General features: G+C 39.1%; 5 protein-coding genes across 5 annotated transcripts in view; 3 read left to right on the top strand and 2 right to left on the bottom strand.

Annotated features, from left to right (window-relative positions):
- Positions 3,340 to 5,682, top strand: LOC104701676 (polygalacturonase 1 beta-like protein 3). The gene is made up of 2 exons (XM_010417411.2): positions 3,340 to 3,502; positions 3,640 to 5,682. Exons 1-2 carry the CDS (start codon positions 3,452 to 3,454, stop codon positions 5,461 to 5,463), a joined length of 1,875 nt encoding a protein of 624 aa, XP_010415713.1. The 5' UTR covers positions 3,340 to 3,451; the 3' UTR covers positions 5,464 to 5,682.
- On the bottom strand, positions 8,244 to 9,671 carry LOC104701675 (F-box protein SKIP22-like). The gene has a single exon (XM_010417410.2). It carries the CDS (start codon positions 9,637 to 9,639, stop codon positions 8,470 to 8,472), a length of 1,170 nt encoding a protein of 389 aa, XP_010415712.1. The 5' UTR covers positions 9,640 to 9,671; the 3' UTR covers positions 8,244 to 8,469.
- LOC104701674 (protein NUCLEAR FUSION DEFECTIVE 6, chloroplastic/mitochondrial-like) lies at positions 9,852 to 11,256 on the top strand. The gene is made up of 3 exons (XM_010417409.1): positions 9,852 to 10,085; positions 10,232 to 10,350; positions 10,874 to 11,256. The coding sequence occupies exons 1-3, from the start codon at positions 9,901 to 9,903 to the stop codon at positions 10,891 to 10,893; spliced, it is 324 nt and encodes a 107-aa protein (XP_010415711.1). The 5' UTR covers positions 9,852 to 9,900; the 3' UTR covers positions 10,894 to 11,256.
- Positions 11,452 to 13,657, top strand: LOC104701672. The gene is made up of 4 exons (XM_010417407.2): positions 11,452 to 12,436; positions 12,525 to 12,646; positions 12,733 to 12,824; positions 12,925 to 13,657. Exons 1-4 carry the CDS (start codon positions 11,689 to 11,691, stop codon positions 13,526 to 13,528), a joined length of 1,566 nt encoding a protein of 521 aa, XP_010415709.1. The 5' UTR covers positions 11,452 to 11,688; the 3' UTR covers positions 13,529 to 13,657.
- Positions 13,522 to 14,848, bottom strand: part of LOC104701673 (equilibrative nucleotide transporter 1) — a 4,362-nt gene continuing 3,035 nt past the window's right edge. Inside the window, exons 2-3 of the mRNA XM_010417408.1 lie at positions 14,566 to 14,848; positions 13,522 to 14,474 (exon numbers count right to left, since the gene is read on the bottom strand). Coding sequence (XP_010415710.1) covers positions 13,741 to 14,474; positions 14,566 to 14,848 — 1,017 coding nt within the window. The 3' untranslated portion in view covers positions 13,522 to 13,740. The remainder of the gene's footprint in view (positions 14,475 to 14,565) is intronic.

Raw genomic sequence — 14,848 nt, 5'->3', positions numbered from 1 at the left:
GCATCTCCCACTAAAAGAAGAGAAAGATCGAAAATAAAGCAAAAGGAGCATGATAAATAAAAGTAGACATCAAAGACAGTGTACCAGCTACCAGTGACCACCAACAGAGCCACGCGGTTATATTTTTAAGATTCTCACAATACTTACTAAACAAGTATGGTAATACTATGTTGTTACTTGTTATGATTGTGTACCATCGTACTTGACTCGCAGTTTAGAAAGATAATGCACGATCAATTCCATTATTAGATTACTACAAGTGTTCGTCTAGTTTGCATTTACTATTATTAAGTAGTATTTCAATTCTATGTGGATTATGCATTACATTTTCACTTCATAGNTTTTTTTTTTTTTTTTTTTGTCAAACCACTTCATAGTCCATTCTAAATCCTTAATTTTGAAGGAAAGGAGTGTCTACATGCATATATATTTGGAGTGTGGGTGAATATTTATTGGCATTGCTTCTTATTTTTTGGCATTGCTTTACAATAAGGTATTATTGCTGCAAAACCATATAAAATATCAATGGCTATATTAATTGGACAAGGTGACAAAACTTACATCCATGTCAATGCCACTGCAAAGAATGTACATGTCATCATCACGTCATGCATACATATTACACATATACATATCTACATATACACACATATGATATGTATGTGGAATTGCATATTTGCATAGATCATCAGTCCACTTATGGGTCTTTTAGTGGCCTGACGCCTGTTTGACACTTTGAAAAAAGTATTGGCGGGGGAAGCTATTAGTTTAATTTTTCGTATCAAAAACTAATACTACTAAAATAATTAAAGTTAAACCTCCTACATTGGGAGACATAATACACAATAAAACGGGGAATGTGGCACTCTACCACCAAAGCTTTTGGTAGGCTTTGGTATTGAATTAATAATATGAATTACCATGAAATTGTCACAACCAAAACCGCTACACAACAACAATTATACAAAAAAATTCAAGTCACGAACGTGAACTCATGATGTCGAAAACCAAAACGACCCTTATCATCTTCAACAGTACTACTGATCGATTTGGCACTCTCACGAGCTTTGTCAATTTCCTGCCGCAATCGGACAGAGATCGAGAGATAATAATGCTCGATACTCTTTTCCTAATCTTAATAATTTATTCAATAATGGGATTTTGCGGTTCACTATTAACGAATCTTTACTCAGTTCCTTCCACTTATTACATCAACACGTACCATTACTTTTTTAGCTGGAGGCCCAAAACGCGTTTCATTGCAACCATTTGGTCCATGGCGCGTGGCTTAATGTCAGACAAGAAAATTATTGTTTTGGCTTTTTAGAATCGAGCCGATCAGACCGAACCGTGCTTCCGGTTGTCGATCAAGAACATGCCGGGCAGTGTATAGTGGATATTGCAAAAAAAAAAACTACGCTACGTTTTAGATTGATAGAGTAGTACAAAATAGTTACTATGCTACGTTTTACTTTTAATGCTATGAGCATAATATTTGTTACTTTCTTAGTCACTAAATTTTTGAATGTTGTAAAAATAACGATCAAGGATTCGTCTTCGTCATCAGATAACCAACGACTACTACACAAAGTTACTATAAATGAATTTTACTGGAGTACTTTCGTTTCGTAGTTGTTGGTCATCCAGTTATACACTCTAGTCCTTAGTAGAGTTGTTGGCCATCAGTTGATGTAGCCTTTTCTTGGTCAAATATGTAATTCAGAATCAGAATAGACTGTAAAAAAATTATAGCTTTTGACTATTGTAATGACAACTGCAATAAATTATAATAAAATTAATACATGATGCCATGCATTCATTTCGTCCGATCATGAGATACCATACATAAGTATAAATTTTAGTCGACGACAAATGTTAAAATGTTGTATTTAATCTCTTATTGCCATTTATTTTTCATTCTCACTTCATAAAAACTCCACTATCATATATGCGAACCATCGCTATAATGTTAGTATGTTACTTAAGATTTACTGGTTTTAAAACTATGGTTTAATTTTTATTCAAGTATCATTGTATAAACCAGATAACCATTACTATTTACAAATTACAAACGTTTGATGAAATTTTTTTGTAAGTAAAGGTTAGGACTTAGGATACACATATTTGTATGTTGTTGACGTCATATATAAGCTAGATGCCTTTTACATTTGTTTCTCTTTTTTTTTTGTTTGTGATAAAATTATTTGGTAATATAGTTGCATAAGAAAACATGACACGAGGGCTGTATTATGTGATTGTATTGTTTAAGGCTGAGTGTTATTCAGAATAGTTATTAGATATTTTGTTTTGGGCAAAAAGTTGATAGATGTTTGTGATTTTATAGATATATTGTCAATACAAATATTTTAAAAAGTCCATTTCTAATCATTTTTTTACCATTTATTGTAAAAGAAACAAATATAAAGATAACTTGAAAATCCAAATACATTCATTGTATAAGCAAGCTTTTAAAAGTTGTTAGACAAAATGATATACTATAATAAAACATCAAGAATATATAGTAATTTTTTTTTGTTTGAAAAAGTTTATATGATTAAATTCAATAGTAATTAACTTTAAAAAGCAGAATCACAGAAAAGAGTTTGATACATCTATTGGCATCTTCTATTGAGATTTCAGTTCCCCATAGTAGCTGTTTAACAAAACATTGTCCAAAAGTTGAAAAAACCCCATTAAAAACTAGAAGACAACAACATACACAACAAGAGTCTTCTTGAAACATTACCATTACAATTTTTTTTGTCTTGTTATATAACTCAAGAAAATCTCCTAAAAATAGGTACAGCTTTCAATTGCTCTTTTGTTTTCTTTTTTGGACGGTTAAAAAAAGTTAACTAACCGTTAAAAATTTGGTGGTCGGTAACCTCAAACCGGTTTTGAAAACGCGTTACCATACCGGTCCAAAAACCAAAAAAAAAGTCCCACTTCAGTTTTGTATTTTTCTTGCTTCTTCTTCTAAAAAAAAAAACAAAAAAAAAACTCTACTCTTGTCACTCTGTTTCTGCTGTCCCTATTTTCACTCCACTCTTTTCAATTTCCCTCATTATCCTTTTCTTCTAATATTTTCATCTTATTTTTAAATACCAAATCTAAAACATCATCATTTACTTATTTATTCACAATACTATACCATCTAGGCATCTATTCATAAATAACTAATAAATTATAAAAAAAAAGTTTGATATCCAAAAATAAAAAGTTAAAAAAATTGTTAATAAATTTAAATGTGTAGGGTTTAGTTTATGGACAAAAACATAATTGTATAAGCAAGCTTTTGGCTACTATATATATATTTTACTCATCATCATAGATATATATATATATAAAACACAATCCGCTCTCAAACCCATCAAGCCCACCAATCTCATCTTCTCTGCTCCTCTCTTCTCTCTCACTTAGCAGAAGAAGATAGAGAAACCAAACAACAAAAATGCTCAAACAGTTCCTTCTTCTCCAATCCTTGTCCTTTATCCTCTTCAATGTAAGCTCAATCTTGAACCTACCTATATGTCACACTTTATTCCATTTGATTGGTTTATATTATTATATAGTTTTGATTAGGGAACTTTTGTTACTGTTCGTTGAATCAGTAAATGTGGATTTTTGTTGGCAATGCAGGTTGTTATCGTCGGAGGACGTTTAATCGGCGGCGGTTTCTCGGCGGAGCAGAATCCATTCACACCTAAAGCGTCTCTAGTCCGTTACTGGAACAAAGAGATCCGTAGCGAATCTCCCAGATCGGATTTTTTAATCTCCAAAGCCTCGCCACTCAACGCCGTCGACTCAGCCACTTTCTCCAAACTCGCCGCCACCAACTCGCTCCCGACTCGGTTTCCCGATTTCTGCTCCGCCGCTAACCTCTTCTGTTTCCCCGATTTAGGAACGAGTCTCGAGAAACACGAAGGAGACGTCAAGTTCTCCACTTACGACCAGAAGAACTTCACCAACTACGGCAGCGGTCGTCCCGGAGGAGGCGACTCGTTCAAGAACTACTCCAAAGACGGCAATGTCGAGACCGACTCGTTCCGGAGATACAGCCGTAACGGAGCCGGACACGACGATAAATTCAGCGTCTACGGCGACAGCAGTAACGTCGTCGAGGAAGGATTCAACTCGTACGGAACATCCGGAACCGGCGGCGCCGGTGAGTTCACCAACTACCAAAACAACGTGAACAACCCGACGAGCAGATTCACGGCGTACTCCGACGGAGCAAACGGTCGAACTCAATCGTTCAAAACCTACACGCAAAACGCCAACGCCGGCCCAGGCCAGTCCTTCACGAGCTACGGCAAAAACGGAAACGGGATCCCTAACGAGTTCGCCTCCTACGGCGTCTCCTCCAACGTAATCGGCTCCGGGTTCTCAAACTACGGCGAGAACGGAAACGCCGCCAACGACACCTTCACAAGCTACGGAACCGACGGGAACGTGCCCCAGAACAACTTCAAAAACTACGGCGCTGCCGGTAACTCAGCCGATGACACATTCTCGAATTACAGAGACAAGGCCAACGTCGGAGACGATTCCTTCTCCTCCTACGCCAAAGACTCGAGCAACGAGAAGGTCAAATTCGTAAATTACGGTCAATCTTTCAATCCCGGTTCGGAAAAATTCACCGGTTATGGCAAAGGATCTGAAGGCAGCAGGATCAGTTTCAAGACCTACACACCGAACTCAACCTTCAAGGAATACGCCAAAAACGGCGTCGCTTTCTCTAAATACAACGTCTCGACAGCGAACACCGTCGGCGATGGCAAAACCGTGAATAAGTGGATTGAACCGGGCAAATTCTTTAGGGAGTCGTCGCTCAAAGAAGGCACAGTGATTCCCATGCCTGACATCAAAGATAAAATGCCTAAAAGGTCGTTTTTACCCCGGAGTATAATTACTAAACTACCCTTCTCCGTTTCGAAGCTCGGCGAGATCAAGAGGATCTTCCACGCCGGGGAGAACTCGACGATGGGAGGCTTAATCACCGACGCGGTGACGGAGTGCGAGAGACCTCCGAGCGTCGGGGAGACGAAGCGCTGCGTCGGATCCGCGGAGGACATGATCGATTTCGCGACCTCGGTGCTGGGGCGGAGCGTGGTGCTAAGGACGACGGACAACGTGGCGGGGTCGAAGCAGAAGGTGGTGATAGGAAAAGTCAACGGGATAAACGGCGGGAAGGTGACGAAAGCGGTGTCGTGTCACCAGAGCTTGTACCCGTACCTGTTGTATTACTGCCACTCCGTGCCTAAGGTTCGGGTGTACGAAGCTGATATCTTGGAGATTGATAGCAAGAAGAAGATTAACCACGGGATTGCCATCTGTCACATGGACACGTCATCATGGGGTGCGACTCATGGAGCTTTCTTAGCTCTCGGGTCTAAACCGGGTCGGATCGAAGTGTGTCACTGGATTTTTGAGAACGACATGAACTGGGCTATCGCTGATTAAACCGGACCGGTTCGGTGTGTGTTCGATCAATTTGGGTCGTGGATTTTATCTATTATGATGATGATGATTATGAAGTTTTTACATAGAAGGAATGTTAATTTTCTACCTTATAATTATTATGATTATAATATTTTGAAGTTTTTTCAGTAACAATGTAAAGGCTTTGTTACTGATTTGTGGGCGGTACGAATAATTTTATATAAACATTTTTAGTGAATGTCTGTTTTATGGTTTTAATTTTAATGAATGGGTTGGTTGGTTGGAATGGTTGATTGGGATATTTATATTACTGAATTGAGGAAATGGATATATCATATGTTTTTTTATGCAAAAATATAAGGGTGAAAACAACATATAAGAAGATGGGGACAGTGATATGGTGTTTTCAAATTACATGTGCTTAGTTATGTCCACAAGATGTAGAGATGAGGTGGACTTTATGTGCCACCCAATTTTTTTTTTTTATAATCATGTATGAGAAAAGAAAGAAATAGAGATATAGAGAGAAGAAAAGAAGAAGAGTCACGAGCTGGCTATATCAATGGGACAAATGCGTAATGAGGGTAACACATTTGGCATTGCGAACATTTTTTTTTATAATCAAGGTTTTTTTCTGTGTTTGTTTTTATTTTGTTGGGAGTTTTCGTGAGCCGACATTAACATCTAATAAAACTTTTTCATTACTTTGTCTTGTGAGATTATTTTGTTTGAGTGTGTTCTTGAATTAGTCATCTTTGAGTCACTCTCTCTTTGGCAACTTCCGGGTAAGCAAAATAGTTTTTATATCCTGACGCTTACATTTTGGCATTTGATTGACACAAAGAAATAGTAAACGCGTTAACAAAAAAGGTTCAGAGAAAAATGAACACGTGTATGGCCATTGGCCATCTTTGCTTATTGTCAATTAGCTGGTTTCAAATTTGTGTAAGTAAAACTATATGCCAAAAGTCTACAATTTCCAATTATAGAATAGGCTTGTCTACATGTTCCCAAAAAAAAAAGAACCCTGCAAGAACAAAACACACCACAAATTTGGTTAGTATACAACTATATACATTGTAGAGACTCTTTTCACTATTGTCACTAAACATGTGTCAAAAATTTGAGGGAATGTGAATTGAATCCTATTTGCAGTTGCAGTTAGACCTACTTCGATTTTAATTATATCCTTATCAGATGTTTAATTTATCTACCGAACAAAAGACAAAATCAGCATGTGTAATCAACTTAATCTTCTCCCTTATTATCGCGCAAATAATGGAAGTTTTTTCCCTAATCATTTATTGAAACAACCTGCTCATAATTAAACTTCAGTACTATAATCATGAAGGGTTTTTTTGTTTTGGGTTTTTACAAAGACAAATGCTAACCTAACTCATATTTTAAACATAACATATCATTCTTCTTTTGGGATTTACAAGCGTCTTAGCAAACATATTACATATAATTTATAAAGATTTGTGGGTTCATCTAGTGCATGAAAATGAAACAATCCATCACTTTCAATTACCGACTGAACTATTTGGCATGTTATGTTTGTTGCTTTATTTCCCTTAAATTTAGGAATATTGAATTTTTATTTACATCTATCACGTGGTTTTCCATTACCAACATTAAAAATGAAAGTGAATATGATCTCTATAATCATCGTACGGATCGAACGAGAGAGGCCAGTGAGGTGTGAAACTCAGAACTAGGGCTGGACATTCGGCTAACCCGTTCGGGTTCGGGTATCACCCATTCGGGTTCGGATAAACGGGCTTAGAAAAATAGAATCCATTGGGTATTTTTAGATATATGGGTTCAGTTTGGTTTGGGTACTATCGGGTTCGGGTCGGTTTTGGTTACAAATTTTAGAACCCGATTAGTATCCGAACTACCGGGTACCCGAAAAAATATAATTAAATTTAAATAAATTTAGTTAAATTTTGACTTACATAACAAAATATTTTAGATATTTTGATTATTTTTGATATTTAGGTATAAAACTAAATGAAATATTCAAAATTATAATCATAATTTTTGGGTAATTGCATTATATTAATGATAAATATTATAAATATGTTTATATGTTCGGGTTTAATGGGTACCCAAACGGGTACCGGGTATTACCCGACCCTAATCCGAACCTACGGGTATTAGAAAATAGAACCCAATAAGATTTTATAGGTAAACCCGTACCCAACCCAAACCCGGTTTTTCGGGTCGGATTCCAAGTTGGGTATTCGGGTACGGTTTTTATGCTCAGGCCTACTCACAACTAGAAACGAGGTTTTGTCACAGGAATCACAAACAACACAATAACGTCGTCTTGTTTGGTTAGTGTGATACGTATTTACAAATTCACGGTTTTTGTCAAAGATGCTATGAGTCTATGACAATGTAACAGAGATAGAGGAGTAATGGAGTTTGACCTCTGCGTGTGATCAGAAAGACCCACCCATATCTCTCTCTCTCTCCATTGAAGTTTTACCTATCTCAACTAACTTAGTCCAAATCCATTATTGGATAGAGGGATGTTATTTTATGACGATAATAAATTTGTGAAATATCTATGAGAAGAGAGAGCCTACAAAGGCCATGAAGTGTTGTGTGATCAAATCAAATTCAATAGACTTTCTGTGTTTGTCCTTCTTTGCAGTCTTTTCACTTCATTCAGTTTGGATCCTTTTACTAAATGTGTTCATTTCTGTTTCTGGTTGGTTGAGAAAACTTAAAGCCTAAATGCCAATTCCCTGTTCTTTGTCCCAAAAACAAAAAAAAAAAAAAAAAAATGCCAATTCCATGTGAACTTCAGTAACTCATCAATTTCAGTATACTTACTTTGCAAAATCCGATACAAACAATCTCATTCCTGAGTACTAGAATAAGAAGAAGTATACTAAGTCTCCAATGCTCTTTACACCACATTCCTAATATCAAAATAGCCTATTTGCAAGATTTGAAAACAAACAACATTCACTCCACCTGACTCACCCGGGGTCTCTTTTTTATGGCACAGCCTTTTTAGTAGTTTCTTACTCCACGACCTAAGATTCCAGGAGGAACCCATGCTCCGTGCAAAATACTTGCAAGTGCCCTAGCTCTTATCAAGGAGAAATTTCCCTTTCGACTCCAATAACTAGCAAACACCTCCTTCCAGTTAACCACATCATTCCCTTCTGTCACAAGATGTTTGCACTCTTCCAAGCATTTCTGCTTCCACAAGTCATTATCTGAAGCCAGGTCTCGCAGTTCAGGAGAAACACATGCCAACGCCGCAATGTCCACACCAGGAAGCGACGCTAGTATCTTATGTTTTAGCTCTCGAGGTAGACTGATAAAGCAAGGTGGAAGTTCTAAGCCGGTTTTGTAGCACAGATTAACTAACAGAGGCGTGACAATACCATCTTTGATCAATCTCCACCAGACGAGTACCTCACGATGAGCGCTCAAAGTATCTTGTTCATTGTCAGATTCCAAAGTTTCCATAAGCAAATCAACAATGTGCATATAGCTACGTTTATTAATGCACACCTTATCCACCAAACTATCCTCATCAAGAGACCCATAAACTTCAACATCAACTAAATCCTCAAACTTAACACTCACTACTTCGGTTCCATTAGCACTAATCACAGATGGGAGAGTATACTTAAGCGATACTGAAGTCCCCGCCGAGAAGCTAAAACGCATACCTAAATCAGGATTGAACAGCACAAATCCAGATTCTAACATAACAGCATGAACAGTCATGACCACAGTTGTAAATTCCCAAGTGTCACCAGATTCCTCCATCAATATCTTTTTTAAGAAGAGAGGTTCGCTTACCCTTTTTACACCGGAGAGATTCATGCCGCCGAGCTCTTCTGCTCCTCCGTGATTCGTATCGCTGCTCGATTGATTCTGGAAACTCGGAATAGAACCGGACTTTACCGTTTCTGATTTCTGAACAAACGCGCTACAATCAGAGGAATCGAGAGAGTAATAGATGAGATAACCGGAATTCACGCCGAGTGATCGGAGCGTAGCCTGAGACGAAGCCGCGAGGAGGTCGTCTTTGCGATTGATCGATAAACGAACAGAGGAAGGCGTCGAATCATTGATTTTTAGCCGGAGATCATTGAGCGTAGACTCATCGGAAAACTCGAAAGTTAGGGTTTCGTTCGTCTCGAGGTTTCTCAACTGTATCGTCATCTTCGTAAACAAGAGAGGTGTGAGAACTGAGAAGTGAGAGAAGTAAAAGAAACTGAGAAAAGATAAAGCACAGGTAATAACCGGTTATTAATTCCCGGTTGAACCAGATCTTAACCGGTTACCAGCCCAGTTCTTAATGGGCCGAATTAGGCTTGTGCTAGATCCGTTTCCTTAAGATCCGACCCGACCCGATTTTAAAACCTCACCTTCGTAGATCAGAATGTCGCCGACGAAGAGTTGAGAGAAACAAAAAGAGTAGACATGGCGGCCAACGGCATGAGAAGAGCTCTTCAGGTATCGTCATCGTCGGCGAAGATACTGTTCGGTAGTTCCTCAGCGGCGTCTTCTGGTTCTAAGATCGGGAAATCCGCCGGAATTGCTTTCGGGAATGGATCATCTTCTTCATCTTCAGCTCGTCCCTCACTTCGTAGACTCACATTCTCAAGGTTAGGCTCTCAAAATCCTAGAAATGAGTTTTATAAAAACTTATGCCTTAGGGTAGTTTTAGTCTACAGGAGATAAGATCTAGTTTCGAAGGATTAGGGTTTATCTCTGAAATGTATAATTGGATTTGGGGTTTTGTGTTGAGCAGGGTACCTGTGGAACTGAGTGCAGGGGTTTCACTTGTACCTTTACATAGTGTTACTGCTTCTGCTTTGCTCACTTCATTGCTATCTCTCAGCAATCAAAACTGGAGTTGCTTATCTGAAGGTATTTTCTTACCTGTGTTCTTTCTCTGCCAGTGAATTTGATTTACAGCTCTTTCTTTAATCTTGTTACATTGATGTTAATGATTGAGATTGAGAGGAATTGAATCAATACTGGTGATGTATGTTTAGAATTAGAGCTGATTCTGCATTTATGTTTTGAGAGAAGAAGTGAATGTAGTCTCAAACTCTCAATTGGTAAAATAGTTTCAATCTGCTTGATATGCTATTACAAGTAACCAGTTTGTTCAGTATATCAAGTGATCGGCTTTATAGAAAACGTTCTTTATCACGATATTGTTCCACAGACCAATTTGAGGACCTATTACTGTCTAGGCCTAGGCCTATCTATCCGCACTATCGATATTCTTTTCTTGGGATGTTTTGCCGGTAATCTTTATTTAGTGGTAATAAAATGATGTGTTGATTCATGATTACCAAGCATTGAACCGGTGGAGCAGAGTTGCATTTGGTCTATCTGTGCACTGACTATTGGACTAATCAAAGTTTGTGTTTGATATATGCAGGATTTGCTTCAACACTATAACATGGCCTGCAAGTATTGGTTCCAGGTGGTAGATTCAAACAAACTTGTTTCATTTCATCGCGGGGTATTTTGCAGTTTGTTTTCTGAGAGGTTGAAGATATCAAAAAGTAGCGGAAAGAATGACAGACCCTTGTTTTCTTCTAAGGCCTACTTTGTTCTTTTTTTGTTTATACAATTATCATCTTCAGTTGATGAGTCACTTTTGCCTGGAAAGAAACTAGTCATTTTGCTAAAGTTGTTCATGTTCCCTTACCAAAACCAATTAAGACATTGTCATAGACGACCTAAAAGTGACTGAAACAGTTCGACTTTCTTGTAATTTTGTAGTCCCAATCATACAATGCTTATCTGTTACACCAACTATTCACTGTCCAACCACCAAATACTATTATGTTAGTGGTATTAGCATATGAATGGTTCCTCAAAATTAGCCAAGTATGTCATCAAACGTCCAAACTCAGCATTATTGCAAAGAGTGGCAGTTATAGCCTAGTAAAAGTGTAAAACAAAATGATCACGGATATAAATTAGAATATAATTGCGACACAGATCTACCAGCAATTTCGACCGTTGTAACGTCCCAAAAACAAAGGGCCATGATTCAAAAAAGTTTGCTTTTTTTTTATCTTTCCCTTCTTCTTCTACTACTAGTAACCGTTGGCTCTCTAGCAACTGCAAATCCTTAAGATCATCTCCTTCTTCTCATCTCAAAGTCATTAGTCTCTTCTCCAATCCAAACACCCAGTTCTTGAAATTTTCTGAATTGCTCGTTCTTGATCAATTAGGTCGACAAAAATGGCAGCTTTAGCACCTGGAATCCTTCAAAAACTAATCGACGGTATGAAAACAGGAATCAAACCAACCAGAGAGCACCGGAGCTCTATGTTACAAGTCACGGATATCGTCCCCATCGGTCTCGACGAGAAGTCACTGGAGCCTAAACAAGGGTTTCTCATCAAAGTCTCTGATTCCTCTAACTCGATCTACGTCTCTCTTCCTTCGGACCAAGACGACGCTGTTCTCAGCAACAAGCTCCAGCTTGGTCAGTTTATCTACGTTGATCGCCTCGAACCTGGATCCCCTGTTCCTGTTATAAAAGGCGCTAAGCCAATCCCTGGTCGACACCCGTTGCTCGGGACGCCGGAGCCGTTGATGATGGGTTTGAAAGGAAAAGCCGAACAAGAGACTGTGTCGAAGCCGAGAAGAGGGTCTTGGGGACAAAACGTCGACGTTTCGTCTCCGTTCGTTGTGAAACCAATGCCATTGGATTTTGAACATTCCACGCCGGCGAAGAGGTCTGCTTCAGCTAGATTCGCGGCGTCTCCGATCAGAAGAGGACGCGGAGTGAGATGCTCTTTCGGCGGAGGGGTTTTAGGGAGAATGGAAGGTGGTGAGAATCCGGCGACGGCGATGCTGAGGAAGAGTTGTGCTGTTCCGTCGGCTTCGAAGTTTCCGAGAAGTAGAAGTGTTTGTGATAGAGAGACCAAAACGAATAATAATACATCAGCTTCTCTTCTTATTAGTCCTTTCAAATTCTCTTTAGGTATTGGATTTTGTGCTCCTTTGCTTTTAACATTCTGTTGATCATACAGTGTGGTTTGTTCAAGACAGAGCTTGTTTCTTGATTGCAGAGTCTCAAGAAGATGTTGTTGTTCCCTTGTCCACCTCGAAGAGGTCGACTTCCTTAAGACAGGAAATGATTAAACCTGAGAAAGACACTAATCTGCTAGGAAGGCTCAACACACTCAGCAAGGTTGATTTGTATTCTTGTAGCTCATCTTTCTTGGTAGTTTAAGTTGTTACTCAAAATCTTCTTTGGTGTTACTTTGGTTGATATAGGAAGCAACTCAGCTTCGGGAGACAGCTCAGAAGATTGCACTTCAGGCATTGCGCGAGGCTACAGCTACGGAAACAGTTGTCCGTCATATCAAGTATATAAAACAATGGCTAAATCGTTCTTTGCGTACGCTTTTTTAATCGGATTTGAGTTTGAATGTTATGTGTTGATGTGGTGTTTTTTTTCTGGGACAGGACGTTTGCTAATCTGAGCAAATCAGCCAAAGCTGAATCCCCCTCTGCGTGCTTTGAGAAATTCATGCAGTTTCACCAGGAGATGGCACAAACTGTAACCGAAATCACATCCATTGAAGCAGAGAACAAGTCACAGAACAACAAAAACACAAGAACCGAGACTCAGAAACCAAGAGAAGAAGAGTCTTGTTCAATCCTGCATGAAATAGCGTATAATTCAATCGATCAGGAGAAAAGGAGATCAAAGAGGCGGATTATTCTGAAGCAGCAGAGTGAAGGGTCATTAAGATCAAATGATGAGAACAAGAACCCAGCTTGTGGAGGGATAGGCAACACGATCAGGTTGGCAAAGGAGATTGAGGACGAAGCTGCAAACTGGTTCATGGACTTCATCGAAATGGCTCTGGAGAAAGGTATGAAGAAATCTAAAGGCCCTGATGATGATGCAGACGTTAAGAAAGTACCACCATCTCTGATTCTCAGTGTTCTAAACTGGATTGAAGTCGCACAGTCTGATAGCAACAACAACAACAAGAGACGTGCATGCCATCCAAAAGCATCAAAAATCACTAGAAAGCTCAGAATTAAATTGAAGAATCCTTGAACCACTTACACTTTAATGAATACACTGAATCCACGTTGTAGCCTTTTTACAGCTTACAAGTCTATTGTGTTCTTGGTGTAAAAAAAGGAATTTCACATATTACTGAAGTAAAAGGAATATTTCACATATGATGATGATTCACAGAATAATGAACCTGAGTTTGTGGAATGCTCAAAGAATACAACAAGTACACATAACAAGCTTTGGTAGAATCAAATGACCCAGAACCAAGCAATGACAGACCCAGCGGCCAAACCGATAACCAAGAACATCACAGTGACGATACCTGCGGTCTCTGCGTGTTTCAATGGAACCGATTTCGGAGCCAGAATGATCAAGACGCTTGTCAAGTACCCGTTGGTGAGTCCCAATAAGCATGTCAGTATAGTAACAGGAATCTCAGTCCTGAGAAACATCGGACCATGTAAGCAACCCCAGAAGAGAGGGTAAAACAAGAGCCTGGCAATGCAACCACCAACAGCTATTTTCTCATCCATCAGCATGTAAACAGCGGTGAGAGACTTGCCAACCAAGTCAAACACGTTGTAGGCTGCAATGAGTAGCACAGGGTACCAATCATTAAGAAGCTCAGAATGAACATCCTCCGTAATGTAGCCAGGGAATATCGACAGCGTCACCATGTATAGAAGAATGATCCCGAAACCATGAGACTTGATCTTGGTCACGATCTCCCAGAGTGTCTTTCTCCACACTGATCCTGTTAAAGAACCTTTCTCTTGACTCTTCTCTTTGATTAGTTCTTCCTGTTTACGCTCTTCGTGGTACTTGATCACCGGAAGTCTATGAGCTATGTTGAACAACACAGCACAGATCACAATAACAACAATCCCCACAGCAAAGTATAGATTCGCACTCTTTCTCAAACCATCAGGGTTTTGAGGATACACAGCTTTAGTCAAGATTCTCAATAGTGAAACAAGAACACCTACAAATCCATATAATTCCCAAAACACTTCCTAAGTTAATCTAACCAGAGGTCCAGAGCAAACAAATCAAAAGAGAGATGAAATATTTACCGGAGCCAGCAGTTCCGGCGACGACAGCTTGCATATACCTCTCAGGCATTTCACCGGCGACGCCGATCAAACCTCCCTGCATAAGAGCATCACCGAGACCGGACAACGCAAGGGCTGCGGAGGTAATATCGAATCCGGCGTATAAACCGACCTGTCCTTTGACATAAACCAGATCCAAAACAGGAACCACAAGCAAGGCGATAACGAAAAGCAAGAGGCCGAGATTGATTCTAAAGCTGGCGAGGCTCTTATGAGCATAGAAGACAACGATAACGGAGAGACA

This window comes from Camelina sativa, chromosome 7 (assembly GCF_000633955.1).
Source record: "Camelina sativa cultivar DH55 chromosome 7, Cs, whole genome shotgun sequence".
In the NCBI taxonomy this organism is placed as follows: Eukaryota; Viridiplantae; Streptophyta; class Magnoliopsida; order Brassicales; family Brassicaceae; genus Camelina; species Camelina sativa.
Note: the sequence above shows the minus strand (reverse complement) of the source record. Positions and strands in the feature narration are given on the sequence as shown.

What these genes read in the sequence shown, in the direction of transcription:
- LOC104701675 (XM_010417410.2), bottom strand. Translation starts at nt 9,639, where the DNA reads ATGACGATACAGTTGAGAAACCTCGAGACGAACGAAACCCTAACTTTC.
- LOC104701672 (XM_010417407.2), top strand. Translation starts at nt 11,689, where the DNA reads ATGGCAGCTTTAGCACCTGGAATCCTTCAAAAACTAATCGACGGTATG. An exon ending in TCCTTTCAAATTCTCTTTAG is followed by an intron (nt 12,437 to 12,524) that starts GTATTGGATTTT and finishes TCTTGATTGCAG; the next exon opens with AGTCTCAAGAAGATGTTGTT. An exon ending in ACAGTTGTCCGTCATATCAA is followed by an intron (nt 12,825 to 12,924) that starts GTATATAAAACA and finishes TTTCTGGGACAG; the next exon opens with GACGTTTGCTAATCTGAGCA.
- LOC104701676 (XM_010417411.2), top strand. Translation starts at nt 3,452, where the DNA reads ATGCTCAAACAGTTCCTTCTTCTCCAATCCTTGTCCTTTATCCTCTTC. An exon ending in TGTCCTTTATCCTCTTCAAT is followed by an intron (nt 3,503 to 3,639) that starts GTAAGCTCAATC and finishes TTGGCAATGCAG; the next exon opens with GTTGTTATCGTCGGAGGACG.
- LOC104701674 (XM_010417409.1), top strand. Translation starts at nt 9,901, where the DNA reads ATGGCGGCCAACGGCATGAGAAGAGCTCTTCAGGTATCGTCATCGTCG. An exon ending in CGTAGACTCACATTCTCAAG is followed by an intron (nt 10,086 to 10,231) that starts GTTAGGCTCTCA and finishes TGTGTTGAGCAG; the next exon opens with GGTACCTGTGGAACTGAGTG. An exon ending in CTGGAGTTGCTTATCTGAAG is followed by an intron (nt 10,351 to 10,873) that starts GTATTTTCTTAC and finishes TGATATATGCAG; the next exon opens with GATTTGCTTCAACACTATAA.